At 43.7% G+C, this 16,240-nt stretch overlaps 2 protein-coding genes and 1 long non-coding RNA gene across 3 annotated transcripts in view; all 3 read right to left on the bottom strand.

The window, feature by feature from the left end:
* The window catches only part of LOC119911344 (NLR family CARD domain-containing protein 3-like), a 125,865-nt gene extending 119,029 nt beyond the window's left edge, over window positions 1–6,836 (bottom strand). The window contains exon 1 of the mRNA XM_038730203.1: window positions 6,712–6,836. The gene's annotated coding sequence lies outside the window, so the exon portion shown is untranslated. The remainder of the gene's footprint in view (window positions 1–6,711) is intronic.
* LOC119911422 (NLR family CARD domain-containing protein 3-like) overlaps window positions 1–9,310 on the bottom strand; it is a 41,563-nt gene extending 32,253 nt beyond the window's left edge. Inside the window, exons 1-5 of the mRNA XM_038730318.1 lie at window positions 9,159–9,310; window positions 4,266–4,415; window positions 4,045–4,164; window positions 2,787–3,015; window positions 2,215–2,230 (exon numbers count right to left, since the gene is read on the bottom strand). Coding sequence (XP_038586246.1) covers window positions 2,215–2,230; window positions 2,787–3,015; window positions 4,045–4,164; window positions 4,266–4,396 — 496 coding nt within the window. The 5' untranslated portion in view covers window positions 4,397–4,415; window positions 9,159–9,310. The remainder of the gene's footprint in view (window positions 1–2,214; window positions 2,231–2,786; window positions 3,016–4,044; window positions 4,165–4,265; window positions 4,416–9,158) is intronic.
* A 5,395-nt stretch (window positions 9,311–14,705) lies between these two features.
* LOC119911429 overlaps window positions 14,706–16,240 on the bottom strand; it is a 16,453-nt gene continuing 14,918 nt past the window's right edge. The window contains exons 2-3 of the long non-coding RNA XR_005445855.1: window positions 15,033–15,167; window positions 14,706–14,769 (exon numbers count right to left, since the gene is read on the bottom strand). This is a non-coding gene — a long non-coding RNA (uncharacterized LOC119911429). The remainder of the gene's footprint in view (window positions 14,770–15,032; window positions 15,168–16,240) is intronic.

Here is a 16,240-nt window from a genome sequence, read left to right as displayed (position 1 = left end):
GAATAAAAGGTTTCACAGATCTGAAGCTGTTTATAGAAACTTTAGCCTCTCTTGGACAATCTAGTCCAGATTTGAGAGCTCTGGGTATGGTGGTTTTGGATCTGGACCTGGTCTAATGTGGTCTACACATGGAGAAAAAGCTGTGAAATCGCCCTTCTTTCATTTTCATAAATAAAATAAAGTTCAATTCTAAAAAAGTGTTTCAGACAGCGTTAAGGCTTTGCCTGAAATGCCTAACAGCTTTCAAAGCAGTAAGAGGTGCAAGAAACGGAGAATCAGTCGCTCAGCAATATAAGTTAACTTTCCCCTTAACTGCCGAATCAGAAGCTGTAGTTTCTGGTGTATTCTAAATATATCTGCCAGCCGCCTGTCTGCAGTTAGTCGGCGTGTCTGAAATGATTAAACCAGAGCAGACAGGGTGTAGGAGCCATACACTGGGTTTGTTTGGGTTTTTATTGGGTTTCCTCTCTTTTCTTTGCACTGTAGTGTACATGCACGCGCATCGTGACGTCATCAGTTACTGTGGGTGTGACTGGGGGCGTGGTGTCTGTATTAATGTGTGTGTGTGTTCACCTGTGAGGAAGCTTGGGTTGATCATGGCTGCAGGGTGAGCATGGGGAAGAACTTTCTGTTGACCGTTACCATCGTCGTCAACATCTTTCACTGATGTCTCTGAGGTACCTTTTGCACTACTTACAACATGCATCACTCAAAGTAAGTGATTGGTTTTCTATGTATGTGAAATAGCGTAATAAAGAGACTTAATATGCACGATGGTTCAGCGTGACGCGTCTTCAGTGTAAATCCTCATGTTTCAGCCTGCTGTGGCGTTTTAGTTGTTTTGGTGGGTCTGGTTTGTTTGTTTTAGTGGTATACACCGCAATACAGGGGATTAAACGTGAGCTGAACAAGAATCTAACACGGCTTCCTGTAGCTCCTCTTTTTGTGACGACGTAGATGTGAAACGCTGTAGTCTGAGCCGTAACGGCTCTGGTTGTAGTTATAACGTTATTGATGTGCAATTGTTTACATGTTCACTTTTTGAGACAGTAATCTATTTTATTTACATAATCCATTTAGGAAAAGGTTTTATAGCCCACATACATACCAGCTTTCAATACCGGCCTGTTTTAAGTGTAGTTTATACAGTAAAGCCATGGTTCAGATTACGAGGGTCTGACCCTCCTAGTTAAGGCTTGGACCCCCCAAAAGAGGCAAAAGCAACAGTTCAGGGGGGTCTTTCTTACCTGTCATTGAAAATATTACAATATACTTCCCGTACTCATGCCTTATATTCAAGAATCGATTTCCCCTAAAACGGACCGTACCATTTCCTAACATTGACGTTAGTTGAACGTCTGTCGGCTCCAGTCTGGTTCCTCACACGCTAATGGAGACGCAGCGGTTTAATGTCAGTTAACTATCTAGCTGCTTTAATACACTTATCTTTCCTACCTTCAGAGATGCGTAATTAGCATTTCTTTTACTCAAAATGATCTATCTGTTGTTAGCTAGCTGAGAGCCCGTCATTTCATTATAACTATGTAATTTCATATTTTATGTAATTGTCAGCTAACACTGGTGTTTAGGCTTGAGCAGTGAAATTGGGGATTAGTCATTGTAGAGATATATTTTAAAGTGTTTTGTGAGTCCTTTCACAATAAACATGGCCTTTGTTTTAACTCTTCCCAATTCCCCAACAGCAGTGTTTGTCAGACTTCTGCTTTGTTGGACGCAGAGGGAAGGAGATATTTGCTACAAACGAGCAAGTTGAAACTTTAAACATGATAAAAAATTAGGAATTAGAGATGATAATTCAGACTGTATTTTACACTGTGTGGGTCTGTTTTGAGCGGTCACGATGGTCTGCTGATGTGACTTTCTGGCAGTTTTGCTGTAGAATTCTTGGTGACCTCTGACTACAGAAGTTGGTGTGTGTTATTGGGGCACCCATGAACTGGTGTCAGGAATTTGATTTATCATCATCTACAGACGGATGACAAATAGGCAAGGATATTGTAAGATTTTAGTTGACTGAAGCCCGCGTCTCTGCTGTACTGGGTTTTCTTTTGGACCTGGAAAAAAAAGTTGGTTGTCACTGTATAATTCGCACACTGAGTGAAGGGGTCTGCTGTCCAAATCATTCTTAAAATCTCAATATCGGCTCATAAATCAGCTCTTTTTCACTTTAATATCGGCATTGGTCCCAAAAACCCATATCGGTCGGGCTCTAAATACGTCTCTGAATGAGATCAACATTTCTGAAGTTTCCTGTAGAACATACAACAACTTTGTCCAACCACATCCAGGTCGGTTCACTAAAAGTTTACGAGCATCTTTCTGCAGACGGCTGCATGAAAGGCACCAAAGCTTGGAAACCTCAGAAACTTCCATGCCCTGCCTACAATAGCCAATGAGTGTCCACATAGTCAGGAAGTGCCACTCCCCTTTCTTGGTGTATACATCGAGCCACCCAATGTGCTTCACACATACATATTACGCAACAGTTAAAAAAATAAACAAGAATATTTTTATCACAGACATAATTATATACTGTCGAATTTAAAACGCCCTGCACAGCGTCGGAATACTTTAAGCCCTACACATCTTAAACTAAACGCAGCTCTTGAAGCAGTTCAGCTTATTTGATGAAGCTGATGTACCTGCATGGTTCTTGTCATTTCTGGGTTGAATGTTCTTATTGTAAGTCTCTAAATAAACCTAATGTAATGAAATGTAGCAGGTTCCATGTTTAAGATGTACAGATGTCCAGTCTTACTTTGTACAGAGCTGCTCTGACTGGCTGTCTGCAGTCCAGCTCTGGTTCTGGATCTGTCTCCACACTGGGGACAGGAGGAGTGTCCCGATGAAGCAGACTGGTCCCAGTATGAGGTGATGCACCGTCTGCAGAACCAGTGTCCACAGCTGGTAGAGACTGGATCCTTCAGGACGTCCTGACACAAAGCACAGCAGGACGGCTGCTCCTCCACAGAAACAGGACTCCTCTTCCTCTCTCTGTGAAGACATTTCTTTAGTTGATCTTTGTTGAATTGTTTTAAATATTTACAGCAACGTCAACATGTGAGAAAAGATATGAAGAGTTTCTTGAAGTGTAAATCCTGAACTGGAGGTTCTCAGGTGTTTTGGTCTTAGTTTGAAACAGAATCTGCACTAATAGTTCTGCATCAGGAATATAAATCTGTTAGCAGAACATTTTGTCTTCATCCTCAATGCATCATCTTCCATCAGGTCAGTTTACAGTAAAAACTGTCTCTTACTTTGTGTCTGAGGGTCCAGGTTCAGGACTGAAGTCTGGAGGTTTAAGGTGGGACCGGTCACTCTTCAGAGACAGACAGATGGATCCTGCAGACTCTGCTCTGTCCTCCTCTTCCATCTTCTGGTCTGAAGTCAGTCTGAGAGGTGTAACAGTGACACTGACTGTGAGCTCAGAACACAAGAACCAGGAAAAACTAGTTTGTTCAAGAGTCAGACGCAAGACTGAGAGAACAGAAGTAAACTAACAGCAGCCAGTCAGGACTTTGTGTCCACAGATGAATCCAAGTGTTGAGTTCACTCTAAAGTTTCTTTCCTCTACAGTCCACAGGGAGAAAACTGACTCAGAGACTTTGACAGTAACATAAGAAAATGTTGGATTAACATCTGTCCACTCTAAACGGAGTCTGAACAGACTGAATACATTCTCTTCCTGTTCTCATGAGCCTGCTCACCTCTTCATGTACATAAAAAGCACATGTCTGTCTGTGTGCTACGTGATGTGTTTATCTTGGTTTTAACAGATTAAATTAAAATGTATTATTGATTTATTTTATAAAGTTTTAGTCAAAATGTTGACACATAAATTATGTAAATATGTTTTGTTTAAGTTACAATTAAAGTGCTTTAAACTAAATCATCATCATCATCCTCAGTGGTTAAAAAACAAACTTAGAGCTGACAGTTTCATATATAAACAAGAAGTCAACAGAAAACATGGCAGAGGTTACAGAACATGAATCCTAAAAATGTTAGCAGCAGTTCTCTTACTTTGTGTCTGAGGGTCCAGGTTCTTTACTGAAGTCTGGAGGTTTAAGGTGGGACCGGTCACTCTTCAGAGACAGACAGCTGGATCCTGCAGACTCTGCTCTCTGTCTGTTGGACTGAACTCTGCAAACACAAAGATATAATGTATAAACAAAAAATCAACAGAAAACATGGCAGAAGTAACTGAAAATTAGTCATAAATGAGTTAGTTGCAGATCTCTTACTTTGTGTCTGAGGGTCCAGGTTCTTTACTGAAGTCTGGAGGTTTAAGGTGGGACCGGTTACTCTTCAGAGACAGACAGATGGATCCTGCAGACTCTGCTCTGTCCTCCTCTTCCTCCACAGAAACACCCATCTTCTGGTCTGAAGTCAGTCTGAGAGGTGAAACAGTGACACTGACTGTGAGCTCAGAGCACAAGAACCAGGAAACAAGTTTGTTCAAGAGTCCGACGCAACACAGAGAAAACAGGAAGTAACACAGAAACTAACAGCAGCCAGTCAGGACTTTGTGTCCACAGATTAATCAAAGTTAAATAAATTAAAATGTTGGATTAACATCTGTCCACTCTAAACGGAGTCTGAACAGACTGAATACATTCTCTTCCTGTTCTCATGAGCCTGACCCCCCCTAATGTACATGAATCGCACATGTCTGTCTGTCACCCAAAGTCCTCGCTTTGAACTAATTTGCATGTGGGAGATCCCTGTGAATCAACATGCAGGATAACGATGTACAAACTACATCCAGAATCTACATGACTGGTTGACAGAAGCCGTGATTTAAAAAAAATACAATATTATACAAATACACTTAGCAGACTGACATTAAAACTAAAGGCTCTTGCTCAATTTGGTCTCCTTTCCACAAGCTAAATGTTAAAGGATTCTGGGAAAGTATAGTAAGCAATTCAAAGATACCAGTGACCAGACAAAATATTAATATTGCACATTTCTGCCATTAATACTACATAAATGTCACACTGTCACAAAGATCTGGAAACATTTTTAAACTTAAACTCCGATCTTAGTGGGCATGTTTCCACACCAGCTTCATATTAAGGGCCGGCTGTATCAACAGTGAACAGTTCCACTGCGAAGAGAAAACAATAATGCAACCTGCTGACTGATGCATCTCTTCATTAAGGATGTCTAGAAATAGTAAACCAACAGTAATAAAATGTTTGTTTTCAAAGATTATTTAGATTAACAATGTTAAACGGCTGCAATGACTAACTTTTATTTACCCATTCCCCCCCCACTGACTTATCCTAAACAATACATCTGTTTCTAAGCATGATTCTGAAAATAAGAATCAGCACCTTTGCTTTTGGAATATAAGAAAAAACATTTTCTTGGCATTTACAGATAAAACAGAAATTCTTTTCGTTGAGGTCTTAAACCCTTTGGTTAATTAAGGCGTCACTGCACAGGTGATGAATATTGCTGCCTTGTTAATATACTGTCCTCCTCAAGGTTAAAGACTGTGACTTAAACAGAATGTTTACCCAGAGCACAGTAATATATTCATCCCATTTGCTTAGCATCTTTGGGTAGTTTTCTTTCAGTCTCTTAATTTCCTTCCCGTTAATAAATGCCTTATTAACGTCTCCTCTCTTTCCTGCTGCCTCCACAGCTGGCCATAAACACGTCATCTGAAGTCCGGTCCTCTTTGAAGTGGAGCCGGTTGTTCTTAAGGTAGTAGTTCTTCTTAGATCCTCTCCACAACACATCTCTGGCCGTTCGTGAAGGGAACCTGATGTTCACTGGTCGCACTGAGTGACTGGATCCTTCATCTTTGGATCTATCTATTGCCTTTACTCGGACTCAGAGACAGGTAGCATTGCACTGGTGATCATCCTCTTATCTTTCAGGAACACCAAGAAGGCGGAGGTTATAACGTCAGCTGTAACGATCAACTTCAGTGACTTTAAGCTCTGTGACTTGTTTTCTGAAGTTGCTCACATTTGTCTCTGAGAGCCATGTTCTGTTTTTTCAAATCCACTACTCAGAGAGTCATGGTTCCTCGTTACAGTTTTGCAGTAAGTGTGTGTTCCCTTTTTGGTTACCTTTAGTCTACAGTTGGCCGTTTCACTGGCGTGTTCTGAGAAGAAGTGCATTCTTCATCATTTTTATCTTGGCGAGCGCAGCAGTGAATCTCTCTTATGTTTCGTTTTACTTTTCTGCAAAGTGCAGATCTTCCAGCCTAAGGAGCTCCTCTTCGCCTGAGTTTTCCATCATTGGATTTTGTTGTTAGCATAAGCTAACTTACTCAACTTTAGTTCTAAATTTAGTACTCATGGTGTGAACAACGGTGAATAATTAAAGGGAAAGGTCTCCTTCAAAGATATCTATCAACTTTGGCAACGACTGGATCATTTAAAAAGCATTTGTGCAGTAATTCCCACATTTCCTTCATCGTCTGAAAATGCGACACGACATGCCGCCATCTTAAGTCGGCCTTGAGGAAAAACTGGTTTGTTCAAAGAAGACGCAAAACTGAGAGAACAGGAAGTAACAGACACACTAAGAGCAGCCAGTCAGGACTTTGTGTCCACAGATGAATCCAAGTGTTGAGTTCACTCTAAAGTTTCTTTCCTCTACAGTCCGCAGGGAGAAAACTGACTCAGAGACTTTGACAGTAACATAATTTAAAGTTTGATTACCACTCACCCTGCCTCAGCCTTCTGCTTTCCTCCTTCTGTCAACTCAAAATGGAGTCTGAACTGACTGAACTGTTTCAGCTTCAGGCTGCTTCCTGTTCTCTTGAGCCTGCTCACTGCCTCGCCTCTCCATTTACAGGAAGTCACGAGTCAGTGTGTGTTAGGCTACATGATGCGTTTATCAGCATCTCTCTCGGCTATAACAGATTAAATTAAAATGTATTATTTTATATAACGTTTTGGTCAAAATGTTGTTACAAAAATTAAATCTGTTTTGTTTAAGTTGCAATTAAAATGCTTATCATCATCATCAGTGGTTAAAAAACAAACTTAGAGCAAAACTGAGTTTTATTAAATCAGAGTTTCATTATAACGTGTCTGCAGCAGTGATGGACAAGTTACTCAGAAATTGTAATACATTACTAGTTACTTATTACTGGGAGATAAAAGAAACTAGTTACGTCACTATATTACTTTCCAGTGGTTCCCACAGAATGACGGGGGGGGGGGTATTCAAACTTTGGACAGGTGCAGCGGTGTTCACGAGAAAGAGAGAAAGAGTGAGTGAGGATGTGCTGCAGGAATATACGCTCCTCAATCAAACATGATTTTAATACGACTAGTAAAAAAAAATTGAAAATCTATATGTGGCAGTCAGCGTTGATAATTATCCAAATTATAGGCTAATTATGGGAAACACTGCTTTCACTACCGCCCCCAAACAAAGCTTCTCTCCCGACTTCATATTCATAACAGCAGCAGGGAGTTTTTGCAAAGCATATGGGTAATTTTTTTTTATAGGGCTATAATATATATTGGACTTTATAACAGCTGTGGTTCAGGAGGTAGAGCGGGTTGGCCGTTAATCGGAAGGTCGGCGGTTCCATCCCCGGCTCCCCCAATTGCATGTCGAAGTGTCCTTGGGCAAGATACTGAACCCCGAATTGCCCCTGGTGGCTGTTCCGCCAGTATGAATGAGTGTGAATGTTAGTTTCTGTTCGGTGTATGAATGCATGTTAATGGTGAATGCAGATGACGTGTAAAAGCGCTTTGAGTGGTCGAAAAGACTTGAAAGGCGCTATACAAATACAGAGCATTTACACAACTTGGGATAAATAAATAGTTAATTTACCTATATTTTAAAGTTCTATTATATAAAGAATACATCTAACTTTATGAAAAACAGGCACCTTTATTGTATTAAATATAGATAAATTAACAACATGTGACACGCGGGAAATGTTAAGGACTTAGACGTAACTGTCTAAAAGTGTTTTCAGGGTATGATTGCTACTAAAATAACAATCACATATCCCATAACGGCTAGCATGACCTTCAATACTAGATGAGCAATCTATAATTTTTCACAAACCGTTTTTGAAATGATTTAATTTGATTGATCTCCTCAAAACTTAACAGGGTGAACATGTTCAAACACATTAAACTGACTAAAAAATGTCAAAAGCAGATAGTCAGAGAGCTAGAAAATCACACAGCTAAATTCCCCCCACTGGTGTGATGTCACCAGGTCACCTGACGAGAGTGATTTCGGTAAAAAAAAAAAAAAAAAAACTCAACAGGGTGGACAGTGGGTTGCTGCATGGGGAAAAACATGAAACCTTCTTTTTTAACAATTTTGATAAAAACAACATTTGATTTAAATAGATTTTGATCAGGTTATAACGTCAGCTGTAATGATCAACTTCAGTGACTTTAAGCTCTGTGACTTGTTTTCTGAAGTTGCTCACATTTGTCTCTGAGAGCCATGTTCTGTTTTTTCAAATCCACTACTCAGAGAGTGATGGTTCCTCGTTACAGTTTTGCAGGAAGTGTGTGTTCCCTTTTCGGTTATCTTTAGTCTACAGTTGGCCGTTTCACTGGCGTGTTCTGAGAAGAAGTGCATTCTTCATTTTTATCTTGGCGAGCGCAGCAGTGAATCTCTCTTATGTTTATGTTTCTTTACTTTTCTGCAAAGTGCAGATCTTCCAGCCTAAGGAGCTCCTCTTCGCCTGAGTTTTCCATCATTGGATTTTGTTGTTAGCATAAGCTAACTTACTCAACTTTAGTTCTAAATTTAGTACTCATGGAGTGAACAACGGTGAATAATTAAAGGGAAAGGTCTCCTTCAAAGATATCTATCAACTTTGGCAACGACTGGATCATTTAAAAAGCATTTGTGCAGTAATTCCCACATTTCCTTCATCGTCTGAAAATGCGACACGACATGCCGCCATCTTAAGTCGGCCTTGAGGAAAAACTGGTTTGTTCAAAGAAGACGCAAAACTGATAGAACAGGAAGTAACAGACACACTAACAGCAGCCAGTCAGGACTTTGTGTCCACAGATGAATCCAAGTGTTGAGTTCACTCTAAAGTTTCTTTCCTCTACAGTCCGCAGGGAGAAAACTGACTCAGAGACTTTGACAGTAACATAATTTAAAGTTTGATTACCACTCACCCTGCGTCAGCCTTCTGCTTTCCTCCTCCTGTCAACTCAAAATGGAGTCTGAACTGACTGAACTGTTTCAGCTTCAGGCTGCTTCCTGTTCTCTTGAGCCTGCTCACTGCCTCGCCTCTCCATTTACAGGAAGTCACGAGTCAGTGTGTGTTCGGCTACATGATGCGTTTATCAGCATCTCTCTCGGCTATAACAGATTAAATTAAAATGTATTATTTTATATAACGTTTTGGTGAAAATGTTGTTACATAAATTAAATCTGTTTTGTTTAAGTTGCAATTAAAATGCTTATCATCATCATCAGTGGTTAAAAAACAAACTTAGAGCGGTGAACCGTTTTTGAAATGATTTAATTTGATCTCTGCCACTAGGGGCGCTAAAGATAGTGGTCTCTGCCACACAGACTACTGGTCGCTGCCACTAGGGGCGCTAAAGATAGTGGTCTCTGCCACACAGACCACTGGTCGCTACCACTAGGGGCGCTAAAGATAGTGGTCGCTGCCACACAGACCACTGGTCGCTGCCTTGCTGCCCCACGAACCACTGGTCGCTACCACTAGGGGCGCTAAAGATAGTGGTCTCTGCCACACAGACCACTGGTCGCTACCACTAGGGGCGCTAAAGATAGTGGTCTCTGCCACACAGACTACTGGTCGCTGCCACTAGGGGCGCTAAAGATAGTGGTCGCTGCCACACAGACCACTGGTCGCTGCCACTAGGGGCGCTAAAGATAGTGGTCGCTGCCACACAGACCACTGGTCGCTGCCTTGCTGCCCCACGAACCACTGGTCGCTACCACTAGGGGCGCTAAAGATAGTGGTCTCTGCCACACAGACCACTGGTCGCTACCACTAGGGGCGCTAAAGATAGTGGTCTCTGCCACACAGACCACTGGTTGCTGCCTTGCTGCCCCACGAACCACTGGTCGCTGCCACTAGGGGCGCTAAAGATAGTGGTCTCTGCCACACAGACCACTGGTCGCTGCCTTGCTGCCCCACGAACCACTGGTCGCTACCACTAGGGGCGCTAAAGATAGTGGTCTCTGCCACACAGACCACTGGTCGCTACCACTAGGGGCGCTAAAGCTAGTGGTCTCTGCCACACAGACCACTGGTTGCTGCCTTGCTGCCCCACGAACCACTGGTCGCTGCCACTAGGGGCGCTAAAGATAGTGGTCTCTGCCACACAGACCACTGGTCGCTACCACTAGGGGCGCTAAAGATAGTGGTCTCTGCCACACAGACCACTGGTCGCTGCCTTGCTGCCCCACGAACCACTGGTCGCTACCACTAGGGGCACTAAAGATAGTGGTCGCTGCCACACAGACCACTACAAATCATGTTATTGAGACGAGGCTCTACAGTCTTGGGTTGCTGCCACACTGGTTGTTGTGGTCACTGCCACTAGGGGCGCTAAAGACGGTGGTTGCTGCCACGGTGGTCGCTGCCACTAGGGGCGCTGAAGACGGTGGTCGCTGCCACTAGGGGCGCTAAAGACGGTGGTCGCTGCCACACTGACCACTGGTCGCTACCACTAGGGGCGCTAAAGACGGTGGTCGCTGCCACACCGGTCGGTGTGGTTGCTGCCACAAGGGGCGCTGAAGATAGTGGTCGCTGTCACACAGACCACTGGTCGCTACCACTAGGGGCGCTAAAGATAGTGGTCGCTGCCACACAGACCACTGGTCGCTACCACTAGGGGCGCTAAAGATAGTGGTCTCTGCCACACAGACCACTGGTCGCTGCCTTGCTGCCCCACGAACCACTGGTCGCTGCCACTAGGGGCGCTAAAGATAGTGGTCGCTGCCACACAGACCACTGGTCGCTGCCTTGCTGCCCCACGAACCACTGGTCGCTACCACTAGGGGCGCTAAAGATAGTGGTCGCTGCCACACAGACCACTGGTCGCTGCCTTGCTGCCCCACGAACCACTGGTCGCTACCACTAGGGGCACTAAAGATAGTGGTCGCTGCCACACAGACCACTACAAATCATGTTATTGAGACGAGGCTCTACAGTCTTGGGTTGCTGCCACACTGGTTGTTGTGGTCACTGCCACTAGGGGCGCTAAAGACGGTGGTTGCTGCCACACCGGTCGGTGTGGTCACTACCACTAGGGGCGCTGAAGACGGTGGTCGCTGCCACTAGGGGCGCTGAAGACGGTGGTCGCTGCCACTAGGGGCGCTGAAGACGGTGGTCGGTGCCACACCGGTCGGTGTGGTCGCTGCCACACAGACCACTGGTCGCTGCCTTGCTGCCCCACGAACCACTGGTCGCTACCACTAGGGGCACTAAAGATAGTGGTCGCTGCCACACAGACCACTACAAATCATGTTATTGAGACGAGGCTCTACAGTCTTGGGTTGCTGCCACACTGGTTGTTGTGGTCACTGCCACTAGGGGCGCTAAAGACGGTGGTTGCTGCCACACCGGTCGGTGTGGTCACTACCACTAGGGGCGCTGAAGACGGTGGTCGCTGCCACTAGGGGCGCTGAAGACGGTGGTCGCTGCCACTAGGGGCGCTGAAGATGGTGGTCGGTGCCACACCGGTCGGTGTGGTCGCTGTCACACTGACCACTGGTTGCGGTTGGTTGTATCTACTATGTAATACATCTTTATCATAATTCTTTGTTAAATATACTATGTTATCGATTATGCCTACTCTTATTGTTGCACTATATATTGTGGTTTGTGTGGTTATAGCCTTTCTACAGTAACAAATATATCTAGATCATAATACTTTGTTAAACATAGCTTACTAATTTTTGATTAACTATATTCTTATTGTTAAAATCAGTCTAACTTGGATTCAACCAACAAGTGGTCACCACACTTCACAGGTGACAACACTGGCCTTCTTCTTGTAGGCAAGAACCAAAAATAGAGAGATTTATTACTGCAGGTTAACCACACAAACTGCAATGTACAGTGCACCAATAAGAATATAGGCATAATCGATAATATTGTAGGCTATATTTATCAAAGTATTGTGATCTAGATAGATGTATTAGCCTACTGTTGATTGGCTACAACCACACAAACTGCAATGTACTGTACGCCTACAGTACATCAATAAGATATAATAGAGTATATTTTACAAAGTGTTGTGATATAGTAAGATGTACACACACACACACACTTTCATTCACAGGTGATAACACAGGTCTTGTTATAGGCAAGGACTAAAGATAGATAGATGTAGGCTATTACTGTAGGTATAACCACACAAACTGCAATATATAGTGCAACAATAAGAGTAGGCATAATCCATAATATTTTAACAAAGAATTATGATAAAGATGTATTACAGTAGATATAACCAACTGCAACCAGTGGTCAGTGTGGCAGCAGCGTCATCTCATGCCCACACGCACAAACACACACACAGCGGTCCACTACTTGCCCCTGATGTCTGCGATATTGCAACAAAGTTTGAGTTTCAATAGCGTGAAAAATGCCACCAAAGACTATTGCTCAAGGAGAGACGCAATTTCGCCCTTTATGATAGGTATAATATTTAAGTGTTGTTATTTTACGCACTGATGGCCGCCGGCACACCATAGCAAGCATATTATCATATGTAGCGCTGTGCTAATTGGAGGATGCATCAAAAAGCCAATAATGCTAAACAAATAAGCAGCAGTCAATACAGAGTCTGATTCTAGTTTCATGTTAACGGCCTTAACCTGTTTGTTCAAAACTGTGAGCACGATAGTGGCCGATGGTGGAGAAGTGCAGCCATCCTGTCAGTCATGCGGTGCACAGCGTAAAGTAGTTCATTAGGAAAGTATGCTCATTTAAGTCTGTTTATCTTTTTAATGTAAATAATTAACAGATTTGTTCAAGTTCATTCTTAATCCTGATACAGTAGAAAATTGCTTTGATCCATTCCTCTCTATTAGACAAAAAGAAAATTTTATCATCTGCCAGTTGAGATAATTTAAATGATCTAAGGTTACTTTAGGTCTACTTTGGAACCATAGACTGTAAAAAAAACTTGAAACTGACCTTTTTTAATACAGCCACAGTTTGTGTGATAAGGAACAGAAAGGAGCCTTCGCTTAGAGACTGTGGCAGCGACCAGTGGTCGGTGTGGCAGCCTGGCAGCAAGGCAGCGACCAGTCTCTTTAGCGCCCCTAGTGGCAGCGACCAGTCTCTTTAGCGCCCCTAGTGGCAGCGACCAGTCTCTTTAGCGCCCCTAGTGGCAGCGACCAGTCTCTTTAGCGCCCCTAGTGGCAGCGACCAGTATCTTTAGCGCCCCTAGTGGCAGCGACCAGTGGTCGGTGTGGCAGCGACCAGTATCTTTAGCGCCCCTAGTGGCAGCGACCAGTATCTTTAGCGCCCCTAGTGGCAGCGACCAGTGGTCAGTGTGGCAGCGAACAGACCACAGAATTGGCTACAACCCCTGCTGCAACTTTACATTAACACTGTCTCCCGACGAGTCCAAGCATCAGTGACAGCAGCTCCCGGAGTTTCTTTCTGTAAGTTTCACGTCGCTGCTTCAGCAGATGTTTCAATAAATCAGATGTAGAAATGTTCGCGGCTGAAAGCTTTTTGCTGCTCGCACAGAGTTTCCAATAGACGATAATGTTCTTTGCATGTTAGACTGTGACACAATAATGGCAGCAGCTACTTACAGCTGTAGAAAGAACGCCTCTCTCCCTTGTTCTCCTTCCTTCCTTTAGATTTTGTCACGCATTCACGTCAAGGATGGTGCGTTCATTAACGAGTAACGCAGCTTTACTTGCATTAGTAACTAGTAATCATATTGCCGTTTTAGAAACGTAATTAGTTAAACTACTAGTTACTGAGAAAAGTAACATTATTATAAAGCGTCTCTGCCCAACACTGGTCTGCAGACATTTTAATAATATTTCCCGGCATGTTCTCGGACAGCTGTAGCCGCGGGACCGCAGCATGGACGCGGACTGCGGGAGAGCCAGGACGCCGCCCGCTCCCCGGGTGAGTAGCTCTCCGAAACACCGGTACACACCATCTGGTTGTGGTGAAGTGGAATGGGCTGATTTTTGTGTCAGTACAAACTGAATTTGAATTGCTCAACTTGAATTTGAATGTATTAGCTTGAAACTGAATTCCAATAAACTTGAAACTGAATGTGATATTATGAATCTAAACTGAAACTGTATTTGAGCCTCACTAAAAATTCAAGTCTTTGTGTGTTTTCACTTTGAGTTCTCTAAATTCAATTTCAATCCACAAGATTCAGTTTTAAGGTCACAGGCAGGTCAAGGTCCTTGAGGAAGAGCAATCGACTGCAGATGCACAGAGCGCTTTTTCGGCCAATCAGCACTGGCTACTGGTGGGTGTTCTTATCCGGTTCAAGTAACTGGTGTTTGCCTACCGTGCTGCAAATGGCCCAGCCTGTCCACTATGCTCTGCTACTGCCAATCAGTTTGCTCCTCCTGGATCTGTCTCCACACTGGGGACAGGAGGAGTGTCCTGATGAAGCAGACTGGTCCCAGTATGAGGTGATGCACCGTCTGCAGAACCAGTGTCCACAGCTGGTAGAGACTGGATCCTTCAGGACGTCCTGACACAAAGCACAGCAGGACGGCTGCTCCTCCACAGGAACAGGACTCCTCTTTCTCTCTCTGTGGAGACATTTCTTTAGTTGATCTTTGTTGAATTGTTCTAAATCTTTACAGCAACTTCAACATGAGGGAAAAGATATGAAGATTTTCTTGAAGTGTAAATTCTGAACTGGAGGTTCTCAGGTGTTTTGCTCTTAGTTTGAAACAGAATCTGCACTAATAGTTCTGCATCAGGAATATAAATCTGTTAGCAGAACATTTTGTCTTCATCCTCAATGCATCATCTTCCATCAGGTCAGTTTACAGTAAAAACTGTCTCTTACTTTGTGTCTGAGGGTCCAGGTTCAGGACTGAAGTCTGGAGGTTTAAGGTGGGACCGGTCACTCTTCAGAGACAGACAGATGGATCCTGCAGACTCTGCTCTGTCCTCCTCTTCCATCTTCTGGTCTGAAGTCAGTCTGAGAGGTGAAACAGTGACACTGACTGTGAGCTCAGAACACAAGAACCAGGAAAAACTAGTTTGTTCAAGAGTCCGACGCAACACAGAGAGAACAGGAAGTAACACAGAAACTAACAGCAGCCAGTCAGGACTTTGTGTCCACAGATGAATCAAAGTGTTGAGTTCACTCTAAAGTTTCTTTCCTCTACAGTCCGCAGGGAGAAAACTGACTCAGAGACTTTGACAGTAACATAAGAAAATGTTGGATTAACACTCACCTGCCTCAGCCTTCAGCTTTCCTCCTTCTGTCCACTCTAAATGGAGTCTGAACTGACTGAACTGTTTCAGCTTCAAGCTGTTTCCTGTTTTCACCTGGATCACCTGCTCAGTGTTGCTCCTCCCCCCCTGCATTTACAGGAAATCATTTCTCTCCCTCTCTCTCTGTAACATGATGTATTTTAGTGTCTCTTGGCTGGAACAGAGTGAATTAAAATCAGCTTTGGTTAAAATGTTGGTACGTAAAAGATGTTGAAATTATTTAAATAAATCTGTTTTACAGATGTTACAATTAAAATGCTTTGAACTATATGAGTCATTTTAAAGACTAATGGGAAACAAACAGTTCATCTCAGAACAGCACATTTGATACTGACTTACAAGGAGAAGATTTTTCAGTGTTTGATACAGATAACGAATATTTAATTCTGACATTTCATCAATATTTTGGGTGGAGCAGGAGGTAGGAGAGGAGAGGGTCTGGAGGACAGACATGAGGACATCCTGGACCCTTATGGAAAAGGTGTTCTACATGGCAAACGTAGAACACCTCTTAGGGCAGGGAAGCTGACCGGGAAAGACAGAAGCCCTCTGGAGCAGGTGGCAAAAGCAGGACCCCTCTGTAGGCCAACAGCAAAGGCGGGACCCCTTTGGAGGCTGGCGACAAGGCGGGACCAGAGCCCGGTGGCTTGAGATGAAGATCAGAGTCTGGTAGCTGGAGTGTGGGACCAGAGAGCAGTGGCTGGAGATCTGAGCAGGGGGCCAGTGACAGGGCAGCAAGACTGGACACTGGCGTCAACCGAGAGTCCAGCAGGT

The sequence above is a fragment of the Micropterus salmoides genome, unplaced genomic scaffold (assembly GCF_014851395.1).
Source record: "Micropterus salmoides isolate LMB-PRFRI ecotype aquatic unplaced genomic scaffold, ASM1485139v1 Ms_hic_scaffold_2, whole genome shotgun sequence".
Lineage (NCBI taxonomy): Eukaryota > Metazoa > Chordata > Actinopteri > Centrarchiformes > Centrarchidae > Micropterus > Micropterus salmoides.
This window is presented reverse-complemented; position numbering and strand designations above follow the sequence as displayed.